General features: G+C 30.9%; 1 protein-coding gene across 3 annotated transcripts in view; it reads left to right on the plus strand.

The window, feature by feature from the left end:
* Positions 1–1,346: 1,346 nt before the first annotated feature.
* The window catches only part of LOC125870160 (uncharacterized), a 49,278-nt gene continuing 29,131 nt past the window's right edge, over positions 1,347–21,493 (plus strand). Inside the window, exon 1 of one of the 3 annotated variants that reach the window (XM_049550507.1) lies at positions 1,347–1,502. In XM_049550507.1, coding sequence (XP_049406464.1) covers positions 1,398–1,502 — 105 coding nt within the window. In that variant the 5' untranslated portion in view covers positions 1,347–1,397. Of the gene's footprint in view, positions 1,503–21,255; positions 21,335–21,493 lie in introns of those variants that run through there. The other 2 variants (XM_049550506.1, XM_049550505.1) reach the window with 2 other exon arrangements.

Raw genomic sequence — 21,493 nt, forward strand, 5'->3', positions numbered from 1 at the left:
ATTAAAGTTAAAATGCTAAAGTAAGTTGTGCTGCCAAATTTAAGAGGGATTTGTATATATTTTCTCTATTACTCCCTCCGTCTCATTTTATGTGAGGTAGTTTAACTCGACACGAAGTTTAAGAAAGAAAGGAAGACTTTTAAAATTTGTGGTCCAAAATGAATGATAGAAATTTGTGTGGCTGTAAATAATTTCATTAAGGGTAAACTAGACATTTTATAGTTAAATTATTACTTAATATAGAAATGTGTCATTCTTTTTTGGACTGACTAAACATGAAAGTATTTTTAGTCACATAAATTGGGATATAGGTAGAGCTGTCAAAAAGCGCTTAGCCCATGGGGCCAGCCCGACCCAACCCGTTATTGGGGCAGGGTTGGGATATGATTTATCAATCCCATTTAAAACTGGGGCTTATAAGCCCAACCCTTTTAGGCCCTAACCCTTGAGGCTTGATCGGGTCAGGCCGGGGTTGGCCCATGGGCCAAATTATTTAATTTTAATTAAAATAAATATTAAAAACTAGAAAACTTAAATGTAACCTCTAACCTATACGGCTATAGTAGATTAGTACTCCTAGACTACTAGTACATGAAGAATTAAAAGGCTAAAGCCTTATAAATTCTAAAGCCATTACTCTTAAAAACTTAAGTCCCTAAACCCTAATATCTAAATTCTTGAACTACAACTCTCTGTCTCTCTAAATTATTGAACTACAACCCTCTGTCTCTTTACTCTTATAGTTTTATTGTCGTCTCGTTTCTGCTACGATATTGGACAATTTTCACGTATGTAACAATTTTCTCGATTTCATTTAACAAATACTTTAAGTAATTATGTATTGCTAACTAAAGTTTTAGTCAAAAATATTCTTTAGTTTACTAGTTTGTTTTTCAGATATTATTTACTTAAGAGATTATTATTTTTTTGTTTAAATATTTATTGCTAGATTTTTTATTTAGAATTATTGAAACAATGTTACTATTTGTGACATTGATTTGACATAAAAAAAAAGGGTTGCCCCGCCCCAGTCGTTGACCCTTCTAGGGTTGGGTCGGGTTGACCATTTTACAGCCTTTTCAAATGAAGGGTCGGCCCGCCCTACCCCATCAAATTCTTTGGCCCGCAGGGCTTGGACGGATAGGACTGGACTGGCCCACTTTGACGTCTATAGATATAGGGAGTTTTTTTTTTTTGGGAAATTATTTTTCTGTGAAACTTAATTTTCCAAGAAGCCTTCGACGGGGCCTGCAGAAGGCCATTTATCAAAATCTTCGAGAAAGTTCGACCCAATAGTCCAGCCCGGAACCCGAAGTCTCATTTTTGAACTCTGCGTCTCTATTTCACCTTCGAGCAGATACAAGTTCCGGCAATCAAAAGGTTTGGCTGCTATAACAATGGCGTTATGGATGGAGGCAGGTTCAGAACCTAAAACAGAGAAAGAACTGGCTGATCTTGATGCTATCTCCGCTCTCAAAGAGTCTACCGTTTTTGAACTTAAGGTTTTTATTTTTATACTTCTTTACTATACTTTGATAACTCTAATTCATTTGTGTTCTGCTCATGCAATCATATGTAGAACAACTTGTATCACACTGGTTTGTTATTTTGTTTCTATTACTCCCTGATGAAGCACTTTGGTTCAAATTTTATGCTTTATGTTGTAGTCTTTCTAGAAATATGGTTCATAAAATTGTTTGCCGAAAAAATTGTTATTCTGGACAATAGTAGAATTTGTTAAAAAAATAAATTAATTTAAGGGTGGTGAATTAAGGTGATTAAGTTACTAAACCAAAAGAGTAGTTAACAAAGTAGTGATTGAGTAAAAGAATGTTAACGACTCAAAGGCGAAGAAAAATAAAAGGGAAGCAAATTGGAGAATCCTCTCGTGATGTTTTCATAGAAGTTCCTCCCTCTCCTCATTCTTCTGAGAGGGTTCTTTTATAGACCAGCGTCATAGTGTGAAAAGACTACACGCTAGTTCTGAAAAGGCTACTTAGTAGGACCTGGTTGAGCTCTGATGTTGGGCTCAAGATTGATAGGGGGCAGGCTGCTGGACTCGAGGCTGACTGTTGGTCTATCGATGGCCATTATGAGCATACTTCAGCTGGAAAGTGATTGTTATCAGCGAGAGATCCCAAGATTTCCCGGTTACAAAGCAGCTTCGGTTGGAGCGACGTGAAATCGGTCCAAATCATACTAAGGGTTCGATCCCAGTATTTGATAGGTCTGAGGCAAGAAGGATTGATGTCTCTTCGGTTCCAATTTAGCCTTATGTCGTAGTCTGGTTCATCTGTTAGCAAAACGTGGATTTTTACTCCATACAGTGTGTTCATTTTGAGCTTTGAAGTCATGAGCTTGGGCCTTGGTACAAAAATCTTTATTCATGAAAGATTCGCCTGGGATGCAGAACTGAGGCAAGCTTCCCAACCATCCCTTTACTTATAGAATAAAAAAGCAGAATTGAGGCAAACTTCATAGGGTTGTTCAGAGAGATATACTTGGGAGAGATAATGCAGTTATGATGGAAAATATTTTCTGAGAAGATGTTTTCCTCATTGAAACCATTTCTAGTGTATGATTAGTTGATTACATTAAAATATTGAAAATATTATCTGTCAGAAAGCCATTTTTTGTTACAAATAATCCTACCTTACTCCCTTGTTTGAACCAACATTTATATATTGTTATCAACTCTTGTGTTAAATCAATATCTGCAAAATGAATCCTCCACTTTGTACGAACTATGATTATTATAAGGACCTACTTTTATACCTATGAAATTTGTCATGGAAAACATTCTCCTCAATATCGAATGCACCCTGAGACATCGACAGTTTAGTAGGATAATCCCCATCGGAGGCTGATGCAAGCAAACTCATAATATCGGGTTCATCTGAACAAGTACTTCTAGTGTGGAGTATAGATTTATGTGTAAATATTCAATAAAAAGGTCTGAACCCATAATTTTAAAAATATAATAGGTTCAACGTTATGAACTTTAAAATTGAAGCCATAGAGTTCAAATTTTAAATCCAACTCTGATTCAAGTTGCCATTCCCGCTGCATGATTTCTAGAGACCAACTGAACTTATAGTGAACTGCTATTAGATGAGTTCAAAAATCAACGGTGCTTTGAGGAAGAGGATCCTGAGTTTTGTTGACCTTAGCTGCATTCAAGTGCTTCTTTACTTGTATCTTTGTATTAAGAGAAACAAGTAGAAAAATCCACGCAAAAAAAAAAACTAGAGAGAAGAATAGACAGGAGGCAAAGAGAAAAGCTTTACCATTTTGTCTAGTATAGTACAGAAGAAGTGAATCAGTACCATTTGATACTAATTAACATAGGACACATTATTTCCTCGATACAAATGGAGTCACTACAAGAACTTCTGTTCCTTTCTATGGGGCATGGGCAGAAGAAAAATCTTAGATTGCGGAGTACCTCTTTGTTGCCTTCAGTGGCGGACCTAGGATTTTCGTTCAGGGGGTTCGAAAAATAAAAGTATAAACGTTTATATATAAGCCAACAAAACAAAATCTCAAGAAAGTAGTAGTATTTAGTTTTAGTGGCGGACCCTTAAATTTTTTTGGGTTTAAAATCACACTTTTAGCATGTTTTATAAAATAAAAAACTAAAAAAAAAACGTCAAAAACGGAACTGAAACCTTAAAAAAGTAAGTTGAAACTGAAAAAGAAAAAAATAAAACGCTAATGCAGGGATTCGAACCCTCGACGTAAGGCTTAATTTTCAGGGAACTTGCCACTAGGCTATATCTTTCTCCTTATCATTGAGGGGGTTCAAAATATATATATATCCACATAAATACAGAAAATTACCTTATATATACAGTGTAATTTTTTGCCGAGGGGGTTCGAGTGAACCCCCTGGAACCAACGTGGGTCCGCTCCTGGTTGCCTTGTACCAACAGAACCTTCAAGTTGCTTTCTCTCATTTCTCCTTCTTGTTTTCTTTAATGTTGTTAATGGTGGTGTTTAGGCATTCTTTTGCACACGTCGACTATTCCAATCCTCCCATTTCCCTTTCTTTTCTTTTCTTCTGTCTCATATTTTTCCAAAAGAAATAAATATTCCAAATACAACAAGCCATAACATTCCTTTATGTGTCTTTTTTTTTTTTTTCTGGTTTCTCATTTTAAATATGATTTTTTTCTATGACAGTAATGTTTGATTGTTCAATCTGTAAGTGAATACACTAGCTTTCTCTAATCAATATTGATGAGGTATGGTAGATATTAGGGGTATGCGAAAATCGAACAGACGATAAATCGAATAAAAAAAAGTGTTATTAGTTTATGGTTATTGGGTTATGGGAATAACGAGCTTTTAATGATTTTATTAAAAAAAAGTTATTTTATTGGTTCGGATTCGGTTCTTGAATATTGGTTATTGGGTAAATCGATAACCCATTAAGACTGTAGTAATTACTACTTTACCCGTTCATAAATATTAAATACTAGTTCTAGAAACGTGTTTTGCGCGTTTATCCCAAAAACTTAATCGTCTAACATAACGCAAATGATAAATTTGGTACAATATATTATAGAACTTTATTTGTGTTATGAACTAAAAATCAAAACATACCAACAGAGTAAAAACTAAGTTATCAGTTATCTTACAACAGCATATATAAACAAAGATCTAATGATGCTGCTAAAATTTTATACTATGCTATCTAACATAATGAAAAAAGTTGATTCCTTGACACATGGGCGGATCTAGAGTTTATAATCCACATTAAAATAAATTAGATTCTCGAACGGTAAGTGGTTACTTTATTGGTTATCCAGAAAAATCTAAAAGGTATAGGTTTTACTGTCCAAATTATAGTTCGAGAATTGTTGAAATCGATAATGCAAAATTCATTGAGAATGGTGAAGTTAGTGGGAGTGTTGAACGACAAAAATGTGGAAATTAATGAGGTAAGGGTAAATATTTCATTGCCCATAAATGTACCTATTTCCGCACCAAAATGTTGTTCCTCTTGTTGAAAAACACTTTAACAATGTTGAACAATATTTGGGTGAAACACTTTAAGAAGGAACTAACTCACAAATATCTAACGTAAATAAACCACAAACAGTGCCATTAAGAAAATCGGTCATTTCAGATGATTATGTAATTTATTTGCAAGAGTCAGATTATGACATCGGAAGTAATAAAGATCCGATTTCATTTTCACAGGCAATAGAAAAGACTGAGTCTGATAAATGGATTGATGCCATGAATGAAGAGTTAAAATCCATGGAATACAACATAGTATGGGATCTTGTTCAATTACCAAAAAATCCTAAAAGAATCGGGTGTAGATGGGTCTTCAAGACCAAACGCGATTCTAATGGTAATATTGAACGATATAAAGCCAGATTTGTTGCCAAGGGATACACTCAAAAAGGTGGCATTAATTATAAAGAGGCCTTTTCACCGGTCTCAAAGAAAGACTCATTAAGAATTGTTTTGGCTTTGGTAGCTCATTATGATTTAGAGTTACATCAAATGGATGTGAACACTGTCTTTCTTAATGGAGACCTCGAAGAGGATGTTTATATGGATCAACCACAGTGTTTCGAAATTAAATGAAAAGATCAAATGGTGTGTAAGCTAAAGAAGTCAATATATGGACTCAAACAAGCCTTACGACAATGGTATATAAAGTTTAATGATACCATAACATATTTTGGATTTAGGGAAATTACCGTTGGTCAGTGCATTTACCAAAAGATTAGTGGGAGTAAATTTATATTTTTAGTCTTGTATGTTGATGACATTTTACTTGTTGCTAATGATTTAGGCATATTGCGTGAGATGAAAGACTTTCTCTCTATGAACTTTGAAATGAAAGATATGGGTGAGGCATCCTATGTGATAGGGATAGAAATATTCCGTGATAGATCACAAGGATTATTGGGACTGTCTCAAAAAGGCTATATCGAAAGAGTTCTAGAGAGATTTAACATGGACAATTGTTCTGCAGGAATAGTTCCTACTCAAAAAGGGGATAAATTTAATCTCATGCAATGCCCAAAGAATGATGTAGAACGAAAAGAAATGAAAACAATTCCTTACTCTTCTATTATTGGAAGTTTGATGTATGTTCAAACTTGCACAAGACCGGATATTAGTTTTGCGGTCGAAATGCTAGGAAGATATCAAAGTAACCTGGTATTGATCACTGGAAAGGTGCAAAGAAAGTCTTAAGGTACCTGAAAGGAATGAAGGATTACATGCTTATGTATAAGAGATCCAATCACTTAGAAGTTACTGGATACTCGGATTCAGATTTTGCTGGATGCGTTGACACTAGAAAGTCCACATTTGGTTACTTGTTCCTATTGGCTGAAGGAGCAATATTGTGGAAGAGTGCTAAGCAATCTGTCATTGCTACATCCACAATGGAAGCAGAATTTGTGGCATGTTATGAAGCCACAATTCATGCATTATGGCTGCGAAACTTCATTTCAAGACTTGGGGTTGTCGACACCATTACCAAGCTGCTGAAAATTTATTGTGATAATACTGCAGCAGTATTCTTCTTCAAGAACGATAAGTACTCCAAAGGTGCCAAACATATGGAATTAAAGTACTTTACCGTCAAGGAAGAAGTTTAGAAACAAAGAATGTTACTTGAGAATATTAGAACTGATCTCATGATTGCAGATCCGTTAACAAAATGCTTACAACCAAAGACATTTAAAGAACGTGTTCAAAGAATTGGTCTTGGTTGTACTTATGATTGATACATTTATGATATTTTTACACTCTGAGCTCAAATTATGTGTTTCTGATATACATTAATGAATTTCTTGTTTCTCATAATGGTGTATACATTATTGTTTTGAGATATTACAAGATAAGTCTCTATGAGACATTATTGTGGACCATAATGTTACATGTTTTTTATAGCTTATGAACCTAGTATGATGAGTTGCTAATGTAGTAGTATATGAAAGGAGGTGTGTAGTTTAAAATTTATGTACAACCGACATAACTCGCATTAGTAGTTTGTTATATTGTGGTATGTATGATCGACATTATAGAAGAGATTTATTGTATGCGTAACTAATGTTATAATAAATATTAATGTTATATGGTCATTGAGCCAAGTGGGAGAATTATTATTAATTATTATTAATTATTTCTTAATTAATTAATGTCACTAGTCCTTGAAGAATGAGGACTCACCAATGAAGTTATTGGATTGAAGATCGGGAACCGATCTATGCGTGATCTGACTGTTGAGGACCTGAACCTACATCACGAGAAGATGTAGCGCAAAGAATTAGTCAGTACTTGAAAGGTACTGAGCATGTAGGATAGAGTAAAGCTGAAATAAACATATAACTGAACAAGCAATAAAGCAAGAGCATTATCTGAACATGATATAGATGTTGAATACTGATCTAACTACATGAAATGACCAATTGATAACATGCTGAAACTGAATACTGAAATATGGTCAATGCAATGGAGTCTCATTGAACTGTAGGAGATACTAATAACCGATAATAAACTACATGAGCTAAATATGGAGTCCGATGTATAAGTCCCATCGAAAGGACCCAATATACCCGAATAAAGGTACAGAGGCATGTTGGTGTGATCACTAAAATGATGCCCACAAAAGGGACTTACAACCTACGTGGCTCGTAGTTCTGGGACTATTCGGGTATGTTGAACCCTAGTCCAACTCGGTATTATGCTACTCCCTATAGATTAAATGATTAACACATTATGACTGAATTTCTGTATTTTCTGGATAGCTCAAACTGACATGTAAACTGAGAATGCACATTAATAAACTGATAATGACACATTCAAAAATTAAGGCATGTATATCTAAAATAACTGAAATATCTGACCTAGCATGTGTAATTCAAGAACTAAAGAAATACATAGCTAGGGTTCTGAAATTCATGCAAGAAACGAAGTAATAACATGATAATCTAATTTGGAACATATAAATAACTAATTCATGATAATCTACTGAAGTTCAAGAAACTCTAGGTCTAGTCATGATAAGGGAATCAAGAATCTGACTGAAATCTAAGGACCTAATGGGCGAAAGGAACCCACTAATGAAATCTCACATACCTCGTGACAAATTCCACAGAGAAATCTTTCAATTTCAGGGCTGAAACTGATGGAATCTTGATGTGTTCTTGAACTAGGGTTCTTAACCTCTTTTCTCCTCTCAAGCTCTAATTTTCTAAGTTTTAATTAATGATTTACCTTAGGTAAGTTCTAGTTATGTTTCTAGGCTTAAACAAACTAAAATCTCATAATTTAGGGTCTAAACGACGTAATTTAGTGGTCCAACGAAATAGGAAAAGACCGAAAGACCCTTGACTTAATTGTTGTCGGAGTGATTGACGGACCGTCGATCAACTAACGGTCCATACTAGTCGTCCGTCAATCAGTACTGAAGCTGGACTTCTGAGGGGCTGATCCACGACCCTGGACCACGGATCATGGTATAACCTACGGTCCGTAGGTCCTGGCGTGGCTTGACCCCTAGCCAAATTTCTAGGCTGGGTTCTGGGGAGGTTTCAGGTGTGAACCACAGACCGTGGCCTGGCCTACGGATCGTAGGTCTGGCCGTGGGTCAGCACTTAGCCGATTTTTCTAAGGCTTCTTGGAGGAGGGTTGCAGTGACCATCCACGGACCACCAGCACGGACCATGGGTCACCCTACGATCCGTAGGTGGCACCTGTAGCTTCTGAAATTCTGTAATTTGGTTTGTTTTCGGATACGGGGTGTTACACTATATCAAGGTGTGCCAAAGGAACAAACAATTTTGATTGCTTTATCATTTCTCTTCTTCTCAAGTATTGTTTTTAAGTGAATTTGAGTTAGCAAAGAGGGGCAAAGTATGCAGCGCATCAAATAATAGTTATAGAGTGACAAGTTAAAAAATTTCTCTTTGTGGTATATCAAAACTATAACAACTAGGATTGCAAAATGCGACAATACACAAGAGTCTTGCAATCAACAGTGGTCATTCATTTAATTTATGAGTATAAAATGCAGAAAAAGAAAGTGTAATTCATTGTGGAGATTGATTTGTTTGCTCTCAATGTGTAATTTCAATACTTCTTTTACTGCATAAACAAAATTTACAAGCAAAGATGATAGACCAACTTTTCAAAAATAGAGTTGAGAAATGATTGAGCTATGAAAATTTTATATGGATATGGAAGAACCTACGTTGATAAATTAGCAAGCTAGCTTTGATATGTGTATTTCAAAAACTTATGAAGACACTTGTATAGGATAGATTAATGTATATGAATTATGCTGGCAAAAATTGTATAGTTTTAGCTTTTTTGTCTTGAAGGTCTTGATTAATGACTAAGCACATCTACCATTTGAAAATATAATTTGTTGGGGCCGTGTTGACATGGGACATACCCATCTAGTATATATATAAAAAAAAACTTATTTAAATCATTATAATATGTATTTTATCTTTCCAAACATTTTGTAAAGATATTTTTAATGCAAAATCACTAAAATGACATCACTTCTATAAAAGATAATCTCATGTTTAGATTATGTCAAACAAGCAATCAATGAAGTTTGTTACACACACTATTTCAAAGACCTTAAATGAAAAATAAAAAAGTAAATCAAAAAATTTCACTCTTAAGTCTTTACCAAAAAAAAATAAGCAAATGACAAACAATTCAACCTCAAATCCAAGTGGTGATATGATGAAAAAATATCGTAAATGCCTAAAAATCATGCTACTATGTTTGGTGACTAAGATAGGTCATATGAGGATTCGCCTCCTTTCATTATTATGCTTACACACAGGGTGTCCTTTGTCGCAAGCTCTATAGAACCACCTACCTAACACTTTGTTTGGATAGTTATTATGTATTGTTTCATAATGTATCGTATCGTACTGTATTGTATTGTACTTTATTATTTTCTAATGAATACAATGTTTGGATAGATTGTATCGTTCTCCGTCGTTACACAGTGTCACACATCCATAATTTGATGATAAACTTACAAGAAAACTAGGGTACGGAGTAGAGCTACTATGAAAATGTAGAGCATATCATAAAATAGAATTATTAAATAATAAGCAACGACGGATGCGAAGAAAATATTAATGTAACGATACGATCATACCAAATTGATCGTTACACAAAATGGTCTTTTCGTTGTCACTTGACGATGGATTTAAATGATAATATATAATAAAACTTAAGTAATAATTAAAACAAGTACTATATTTAAACTAACAATACAATATAATACAACGAATAATAATAATCTAAACAAAGTGTAAATATTTTTTATCGAACGGTCTAATATGTAACTCCCTTAATTTATTGTTGCTACTTGAGTTAGAGGTCCAACTAATCAATTCTGGGCCTCATTTATTGGGCCCGCAGCCCGCGTTCCAAGCTGACAGACCAATTTAAGCCTGCTATTTGTGGGCCCTAAAAAGCCCATTTAGTTAGTCCATTGGCCCACATGTCACACCAAAGTACAATCCAATTTCACCTCTGTTTATTGATTGTCAATTTTAAATCTTAATACAGAATTTATTAATAATAAACCTAATAAATATGCTGTCATAATTTAATTAATTACATGAATTTATGTGTCTCCTTTTATGAAAAGTACCTTTGGGAAATAGTTTCTCAATAAATTATATGGTATATGTACTCGGTGTTGAATTTCAACTTCTTCGTATATTTTTTATTTTCTTAATAAAAACTATGACTTTTCATTGTGTGAAATACATTATAAAACTCTTTAAGTTTAAATAATGAACAAGTTTCAACCATGATTTATATATATATATATATATATAATCAAAGATTTTTTTGGTGACTAAGATAGGTAGTTAAAGTTATGTTGGTATCAGTAATATAAAGACTAGGTATGAGTGTATCTATATATTAGTTTATGCTGACATTAGTTATTTCACCTTCTATCCTTCATAAAATGATACACAGATTCACTCATAACTTATACATGTATTAGTTATGCGGATTTCTAAATTATCAAAAAATATTTTATTAATTTTATACATGAATAATTTATTTCCTACTTAGAAAAATATTTAAATACACAATTTATTTTATCATATTCTTTAAAATTTCTTAGCATTTGAAAAAATTACAAAAAAAGTTATATTCCTCACTCTCTCTTATTTTTGAATACATGACTCTTATGCGATGTATTAGAATCCGATATAACGTGAAGTCAAATAATTCCTACTTTCCTTGTAATTTTTTATTTCAATATTTCTATTTTGTTCACACTATTCCATTAATTACTTGCCAACTTGTCCTTCCTCTTGAGCAAAGAGGAAGTCGTGTAAAAGAGCACATTCTATTTCATATAGAATAATATATTGAATAATAAAATGTTCTAAAATAATTTGTTTTTGACATTAAGTATGTACAATTGTGTAGAAAATTAAATCAAATACTAAGTTAATTATGTTTCAAACTATATTAAATATCATACTTCATATTTATGTGATTTTTATTTGTTATGAAATTAGACTATAAAAATAGATTGTTAATGTGACATACTCCCTCTCTTTCGATCTTATTGTTATGTGAGTTTTTCTTTGACAATAATTTTTCATAGATTTCTTAAATTTTATGCATTATTAATAACTAGTGAAATCGTCCGCACTTCGCACGGTTATAAAGTAATTTTATAAATATAAATTACAGCTCTAATTTGTACATTTCATATATTTCCCTTTTTACTTTGGATATAAAGGAGCACTATTTGAGAAATTAAATTTTTTTCTATCATAATTTTTAAATATTACGAATGATTAACTATGTCGATTTGTTGTATTTTTCATATTAAATAAAAAAAAAATTGTCATAACAGTTTTGAAGAATTTATACTCAAATTCATAGTGAAAAATATCTATACATATATAGAACGAGAAAGAGAGAGTATTGAGTAAGAGCTTTCTTAGATGGACTTATTTTATGCATGTTTAGAAATAGTTTAATTTTTAAATTTTTTTAGTGTTATAATAGAATAAAAAATATTTCAAACACCTTATTTTAAGTCCAAAAAACAAAAGATAAAGCAAAAGATATAACTTAAAATTTTCTAACTTATATTTTGGGCTTATAACAAAAAAATATTAAAATGTACTCTCTTATTATTTCTACGTAAAAAGTAAAATTTTACTATGCAAATGCACAAAATATAAAATTAAAATACTTTAAAAGCATAAAAATTGAAGACAATACACTTCAGGGGAAATAGAGAAGTGAAATAAAAGCATATATATAAAACTCAATAAGAAGCGAATGATATGAACTATGTTAAAAAATTCATGAGAAATATTTATTATTATTTCCTATTCCATTCACTCCTTTATTAGGTTTCGTCTCCCTTCCTCTTCAACTTGTTCCTATTTTTCTAAATTGATATTATATTGATATTTAAATGTATTTTTTTTTTTACAAATAAGTAAGATGATTAAGAAATGATTTATTGAATTGTCACATTAACAATGATATTTACAGTATTTTCAACTTTAATAAGAACAGATCTTCTAAATTCCAAATTATAATGCCTTTTTTTTTTAGAAAATAGTCAAATGACCCTATAACATATTATTCGATTCTCAACTACACACTTATACTTTATGGGGGTCCTATTACCCCCTTGAACTACTTTAAAACAGAATAAATATTACCCTAAAACTAGAAACCCACATTCATAACCTGAAGTAATGGACACGCGCTGACAGTTATATAAAATAATTTTAAAAAACAACTTTTTTAGATCCTTCTTTCATCTTTATTCTATTTTACCTATTTTCTTTTTCTTTTAAAATTTGTAATTGATATATATACACAAACTGATCCTTCAAACTAAAGATTTCTATAATACTTACCTTAAATCCTTCAATTGTTTTGTTGGCTTTATTAATTTCATAAAATTTGAAAAAGAAAAGACTTATTGTTCTTCATTGTGTTCATCGAATTTGTGCAACTCTGAGAAGTTTGTGAATGTGATTGGATTTGGTGTATTGAATCTACACATTACTTTTTAATTGATTTCGAATTAGTTGTGAAGATTTAAGCCAAATATCAGAAAACTCCATTAACATACAAAGTTGTAAAAAAAAAAATTGTGGTTGCTGGGTTTGAATCCAAATCTGAAAATTTCATTTTCAATTACTAATTTGTAGAGACTAAATTGAATCCTTTATGGAAATCCCATTGTTGAGTTCTTTAGTTTGAAAACATCTAGATTAATTGATTTGAGTTAAAGAAATAATTTGACAAATAAGGAGGAAATGCAAATCCCTTGACAACCATTGTTAAAGAGCTTTGAAGCTCAAGAATAAATTTTCAAATTTGTCGGTGAGTTCATCTTTTCCGGTGATTATTTCTTCCTCATCGTCGGCTCGTTTGATGAATTTTTCCGACAAATATTAAGATTTATCATCTATCATAGTGGGGATGTTGGGACTGCTATTCTTCTTCTCCCATGGAAGTGAAAGGGAAAGTAATTCCCCTCCATTAAAAGAGGTAATTTTCCTTATAAAAATAAATAATAAAAAGAAAAAAAGAAAAATATACTATTTAAAATTATAACAAAAATATAATAAAAATATTCTTTTTACTTGTTTTTTTTTTGCTTCTCACCCTCTCAAAGAGAGTGAAATGCACTCTCTATGCCATGTCAGCACTTAGGGGGTTACTTGATCCGTTTTAAAGTAGTTCAAGGGGGTAATAGGACATCCGTAAAGAATAAATGTGTAGTTGGAAATCCACTCATAGCTTAGGGGGGATTTGGATGTTTTCTCCCTTTTTTTTCTAATTGGCCTAAAACATGTGCATAATGATCCATTATTCATGGATTTGATCTAACAATCAATTTTTAAATTATTAATAATGATTTACTAAATAGTAGGAATTGTTGTAGCAAATTAGCAATTAGTCAATAGAGCAAAACATGTAGACATTTTTTTGGACTATTATGATAGTAAATTTTAGTGGTGTCTTTTTGATTCATTAGCTGATTTTTTTCTTATAATAATAGATATTAGATTTCTAAAAATAATTAAATAAAAATAATAGTAAAAATATATCAATAGAAATGAGAAAAAAATAATTAACAAATCTCTGTTATTGAAAAGTTTTATATCACCTTGTAAACGTTTAATTTTATGTGTATATATGATATATATAATCAAAATAATATAAAAAATAAAGATAATTGATGGAACATCAATTAATACTATTAAGTCCTCATCTATTATAGTATACACTATTATGGATAATACACTTTCTTCTTCTCTTTCGTTTTCTCCAAACAAAAAGGTATTATCTACAATTATAAGATCATGATTTACAAAAAACCCAAAGAAGATGGATTATTCATCTTCTAACTACCATTAATATGGAAATAAGTTACTAATTTACTTGAATGAAATATTTATTAAGAAAAATAATAAAAATTACAGTTACTTAGTGAATAGTTTGACTCGTACATTACTCATAACAATTGTTTCAAATGCACCAACATATATAATGTATAATGTATGTTATTAATTTTATGAACCAATACAAATAATGTATTTGTTGTAGTAGTCCTTTTAATTTCTTGTCAAGAGTTTAACTTTTGCCATGTACTTTTGAGTCATAAACTTGAAAATAATTTTTAATCACTAATAATATTTTTGAACAAATTTAATCTAAGAAAATTATACATTATAAAAGAAATCGAAATAAAATAGGAGCATAATTTATTTCCTTGAATTTAAAGATCAAGTGCATAAACCATTGTAGAAGAAATCCATCGTATGTACCAAGCTTCTCTATATACGTGACATAGCATGAATCATTAATATTTAGCAAATATTGAGCAAAAAATAATAATAAAATGCAAAAATATAACATTTTCAACTAATAAGATAAGAAATCTTAGTCAATAAAAAATAAATTCATATATGGAGAATAGAACACATATAAATAAATATAATCGAAATAAATATTCATCAATACATGATCTCATTAGATAAATTGCTGTTATTCAAAGAAAAAAATTATTAAAATACATTGAAACTTACGTTGAAGCATTTCCTAAGGATAGCTAAACCTAAAATTGTATGCATAGTTTAGTAGGGAAGGATACATATAGGTTAAGTTTTGTCTTTTCATCTCCCATCTTTTAACCCATTATTATTCTACATTAATAAAATTAATTAAGAGTTATAAAAATAAAGGTGGAAGAATACATAAATATATATATTAAAATCTCTAATAAAGAAGGTAATTATTGTGGGAGGTGAAAAGTTGATGAATTGAATAAATACTTTTTAAATAAGAATGGAAGTCATAGAGATGTGCCACATCACCTTGTCTATGTTTCTCCTTTATATATATATATATATATATATATATATATATATATATATATGATTGTGTCTCATAGTATAATATATATAAATTCTTAACATTTATAATTTATTTCATTTTCTTTTTGAAAATTCTATATTCCAATATTTAGCAAAATTTGATAATTTGATCCTTATACTCCGAACAATTTCGTATAATAAGGGATAAAGTGAGTTTTTGTTTTGGTTCACGGAGAAAGTGAATGTAACTTCTTATTTTTCACCCGATATTCAATACTCGCTTGGTGATTCAACTAATTTGAATTCAAACTCGCACAAAAAATCTTACTTTGCCAGTGAAGCACTCTATCGAAAAACGACTTCATATTCAGAGTTTGAATTCGAGACCTGAAAGTTGGCCGTCTACTTGGTTGATTAGTCAATGCTCTATAGTCTTAAGGAATCGTTTGGTGTGATGGATAAGATGAATTAATCCTGGGATAACTTTTTAGTGGCCTTTAATTCATTGTTTGGTTGCAAAGGTAGGGATAACTTATCCCAGGATTAACAATTAGTTATGGGATAAGTTATCCCTCACTCGAGGTGGTATAGTAATCCCAGGATAAGTTATTCTTGGATAAAGCTAAATGTGAAAAAAAGAAAAATGCCCCCCTAAACTCTCTTTTATACACCACTTTTACATTCATACATATTAACATAATTTTCAACAACATTTATAATAGCATTCACAACCCTAATTATTCGTTGATACGCTTAAATTACATCTCCCTAAAGAAATATATGTGATAGTTATTAAGTAAAGAACCCAACTTGTAGGTTGGGGTCGATCCCACGAGGAATACGGTTTAAACTTAACTTTAACTTATAATTATATTCGTTTAGTCAACGTATTTCCGAGACAAGTAAGTAAAAGGGGGGGGGGGGATTTGTGAAACAAATAAGCTCATAACACGGTAATCCTAGTAATGACAATCCTTTCCTAGTGTATCACATGCAAAGTGGTAAGTTATGTATCTCTAATTCCTTGGTCTGACAACTAGAGAATTTCACTTCGCACCTTGGTTCGGCTACGTGTGTATAATTTACTAACCCTTACTTTTACCTCATATTAGACATCACATCAATGTATGACTTAGTTTTCACCCTCACACCAATTGACACTAGANCAAGTAAAGAACCCAACTTGTAGGTTGGGGTCGATCCCACGAGGAATACGGTTTAAACTTAACTTTAACTTATAATTATATTCGTTTAGTCAACGTATTTCCGAGACAAGTAAGTAAAGGGGGGGGGGGGATTTTTGAAACAAATAAGCTCATAACACGGTAATCCTAGTAATGACAATCCTTTCCTAGTGTATCACATGCAAAGTGGTAAGTTATGTATCTCTAATTCCTTGGTCTGACAACTAGAGAATTTCACTTCGCACCTTGGTTCGGCTACGTGTGTATAATTTACTAACCCTTACTTTTACCTCATATTAGACATCACATCAATGTATGACTTAGTTTTCACCCTCACACCAATTGACACTAGACTATTAGATAATATCACACTAAATCTATGTTGATAGTTCTTTTCTCATTAACTAACTCTTTGGTCCGGCAAGTAGCAACAAGGCGAGTTCTGACATTTGCAACCGCTAAAAAGACTTTTAAACGAAAGAATTATCAATGCATGCAATAACACTATTCAAGAATTACTTAGTGACTATTCATATTTTGTTAATCGCTCATGGTTCCCACAACTGTAGTTGTGGATTTAGTTACCCATAGTAGCAAGAACACAATTCATATTAGTAGAAGAAGAATTCATGAACTTATGTAATGAGAGGAAGAAATCCAAAAAACCCAACTTGAATTTCAAAGTTAAAATCTTCAAACCGAACTTAGGAAATCAAGAATTGCTAGAGTTGCAAGTTAATCTCCAAAGCCAAAAACTAGAATTAAAATAATAGTGTCTAACCCCTAAAAACAAGGTTTACATGCCCTATATATATAAAAACATGTCCCAAATAAAAAGAAAACAAAATAAGAAAATAAAGTTTCTGGATACGATTTCGATCTACGACACTGACCTATGGACCGTGGACTGACCTACGGTTCGTAGGTTCCTTTTGTGGTTTGGGATTTAGGCAATTTTCCAAAACTCAAAATCTCCAACTCTCAGTAACAATCGACGGATCAGCAGGACGGACCGTGGTTCGATCCACAATCCGTGGATCCTCCTCCGTGGCTCCATACTTAAACTTTCGAAATCAGGTACTGGAATCCCCTTCTCTGACTCATTTGACATAACTGCAGGACGGCCCATAGGTCGACCTACGGTCCGTCGTTTGTAACCGTGGTTCCACACTTGGTCAAGAATTCCTGTAGGTCACGTCCGTATATGCCCTTTTCTGCACAATTCTTCAGTTGTGTCTCTCCACTTTCACGTCAGAACTTATTTCCTACAAACATGATAAAAATACATTAATACCAATGCAAAATGGCCCTAGACACATACAACTCTTAAGTGAAATGTATTAAAAATACCGCAAACTCACGGTATATCATTCGTTGTTTTTATGATAAATATATTTTTCTATTAAAATTTTACATTTTATAAATAAAATTTTATTTATGAATATATTATAAGTTGAATTTATTTTGCGTAATTATTATGTTTCATTAAATATTTTTCAGCCACTAATGATAATGAAGACAGTGTAGCAGGAGAATTCTGTCTCTTACGATTTACATCTCTTATTCTTTTTAGTCAATATATATATATATATACTAGTTTTTCGACACGTGCGTTGCACGTGATTATCAATTCAAAAATTTAAGCGAAGATTTGATTAATAAGATTTGCATAAAATAATATTGCAGATTCTTTTGTGAATGTTCAATGTGGATATATATATATATATATATATATATCTTATTCAAACGAACGTATGGAGATGGTCAATGAAATTTTTTATTATTTAAATGTAATAATGTATATATTTATTTCAATTTGATGAGGTTCAATCATGTAATTAGTCGTATCTCACTAATATTACTTTATAGACGATATTTGTTGTGTAGTTTTCTTGTCATCTAACCAGATGTGCTTTGCACGTGTATTCCACTCAATTTGTTTAGATGTCATATGAAAATGTGGAGAACAACTACATTTTATTTTTTAGAATTATTTTTGTATATTAATTTTTATTTTATAAGTTATAAAACAAATCATGACCATTCTCTAAATCTTGAGAAGTTAAATAATTTTGGAAAAGATATTCAGAAGCATATATCTACATCACAAGAGAAATTATTAACAAAAGCAAATGAATTTAGACTACAATAAAAAGTTTACTAATGCAAATTTCAACTGATGTTATTACAAGTCATATAAACTTTTCTTCGTCCAAAATACTTAAAATTTAAGAATTAGTAAATCAATAAAACAAAAGGGCAATGTTTATATAGTAATAATTATTTTGAAGCAAACAACCTGACAATCTAAATCACATAAGTAGCATTGATAAATAAAGTCATTCTTTTGTCTTGAGCATCAAAAAACATACCGTGACAATTCTCTAACTCTTGAGAAGTTTAATAATTTTTAAAAAGATATTCAAAAGCATATATCTACATTATAAGAGAAATTGTTAACAAAAACAATTGAATTTAGACTACATCCTGTGAAATTCATATATTGGAATATTACATACTACTGTGTATACTAAGCAAAAAAATAATTATTATATCATTAGAATTATTTTCCTCAAGAACTCAAGGTTAAGGAATATACCCTCTTATGATAGAACAATTTACTTCATTAGAATACTGATACCTTATATTCTGTTAAACTTCGAACTCACTCTACGACAGTAAATGACACCAAATTTTCTAAAATGCAAAAAGAAGAAGAGTAGAAGATTTTTAAAAATTGTGGTTGAAAAAAGAGAGGAACCCCTCTATTTATAGTCAACAAAGGGTAGTATGAGAAAGTGTTTTTTCTGTCTTATGTGAAAAGTCATGACCTTTCCAAGAAGTCAAAATCCTTTGGAAAAGTCAGAACTCATTAAAATAGTTACAACTATTTGGAAAAGTCACAACTCTTTGGAAAAGTCACAACTCATCGAAAAATCACAACCCTTTGAAAAAAGTCACAACTTATCAAAAAAGTCACAACTCATAAAAAAAGTCACAACCTAAGTTCGGGATATATGAATTTATACTACGATAAAAATTGAACTAATAAAAATTTCAACAGACCTTATTATAAGTTATATGAACTTTAATTCGTTGAAAATATTGAAATATTAAGAAATAGTAAATCAGTAAAAGAAAAGAGCAATGTTTATATAGTAATAACTATTTTAAAACAAAGTTCACGACAATCTAAATCACATAAGTAGCATTGATAAATAGAATCTTTCTCTTGTCTTGGGCAACAAAAAAAAATCGTGACAATTCTCTAACTCTTGAGAAGTTGAATAATTTGGGAAAAAGATATTCAGAAGCATATATCTACATTACAAGAGAAATTGTTAACAAAAGCAAATGAATTAAGACTACAATAAAAATTAAAGTAATACAAACTTCAACTGGCGTTATTACAAGTCATATAAACTTTTTTTTCGTCGAAAATACTTACATATTAAGAAATAGTAAATCAATAAAATAAAAGGGCAATGTGTATATAATAATAATTATTTCGAAGCAAACAATCTGACAATCTAATTCACATTAGTAGGATTGATAAATAAATTCATTTTTTTTGTCTTGAGCATCAAAAAACAAAGCTTGACAATTCTCCAACTTTTAAGAAGTTTAATCATTTTTAGAAAAGATATTCAGAAGCATATATCTACATCACAAGAGAAATTGTTAACAAAAACAAATGATTTTAGACTACATCATTTAACTTCATATATTGGAACATTACATACTACTGTATATACTAAGAAAAAAAAATTATCATCAAAATTTTCCTCAAGTAGTCGACGTTAAAGAATATACCCTCTTATGATAGAATAATTTACTTCATCAGAATAGTGGTACAATATATTCCGCTAAAATTCAAACTCACTCAACGACAATAAATCACACGAAATTTTTTAAAATGCAAGAAGAAGATGAAGAAGAAGAAGAAGAGTAAAAGATTAAAAAAAATTGACGTTGAAAAATTAGAGGGAACTCCTCTATTTATAGTCAACAAAGGATAATATGAGCAAGTTTTTTTTGTGTCTTATCTGAAAAGTCATGACCTTTCCTCGTCACAATCCTTTGAAAAAGTCACAACTTATTAAAAAAGCCTCAACTCTTTGGAAAAATCACAACTCATAAAAAAATCACAGCCCTTTGAAAAAGTCACAACTTATTCGAAAAATCACAACCTAAGTTAGGAATATTATAATAATTTAACATTCAAGTTAGGAGTTCATGTTTTTAAGGTAACATAGATATAGATATATATATTGAAATAGTTTGATTACTTTTATGATTCGTATTCGATATTTTTACAGATATTTTAATCAATAGCTGTGTCATATATTCCAGGAAAATCTTGATAAATGTATAATGATGCTATTCTTACTTTTATTAGAAAAAACATTTAACCAACATATTTAAAATGTAAGAAAATTATTTAATGAAAAATTAAGTACATCTCTTATCAAACAACTTGTGCTCATTTCAATTTAAGATATATTGCAAATTTGCAATATATACCAAAAATAGATATCTGTTTTTTTTTTTTATAAATTGTTTGGTTTTAAAATAAAAATAAGTGATATTATTGTTTTGTTTAAAAAATACAGGGGCAAAGTTTTGAGTCAAAATACAAAAAGAAAGATTTCAGAAGCTCATTCTCTCTCTCTCTCTGGCGCTGTTCTTCTTCTTCAATGTTTCGCCAATTCTTTTTCTGATAAACATCCATTTCTCTTCTGGATTACTTTGCTTCAGGTAATTATTTCATGTTTTTGGGTTTTATTTTTAATTTTTCTGGTTCATATTTTTCGTGCATTGATTCTCTGAAAACGATGAAATTAGGGTTTATTTAATAGTTGCGCCTCTTTTTTATTCTAGGGTTATAGGTATGTAATTGATTTTTTATCAATTGAA

The sequence above is a fragment of the Solanum stenotomum genome, chromosome 7, assembly GCF_019186545.1.
Source record: "Solanum stenotomum isolate F172 chromosome 7, ASM1918654v1, whole genome shotgun sequence".
NCBI classification, from domain to species: Eukaryota; Viridiplantae; Streptophyta; class Magnoliopsida; order Solanales; family Solanaceae; genus Solanum; species Solanum stenotomum.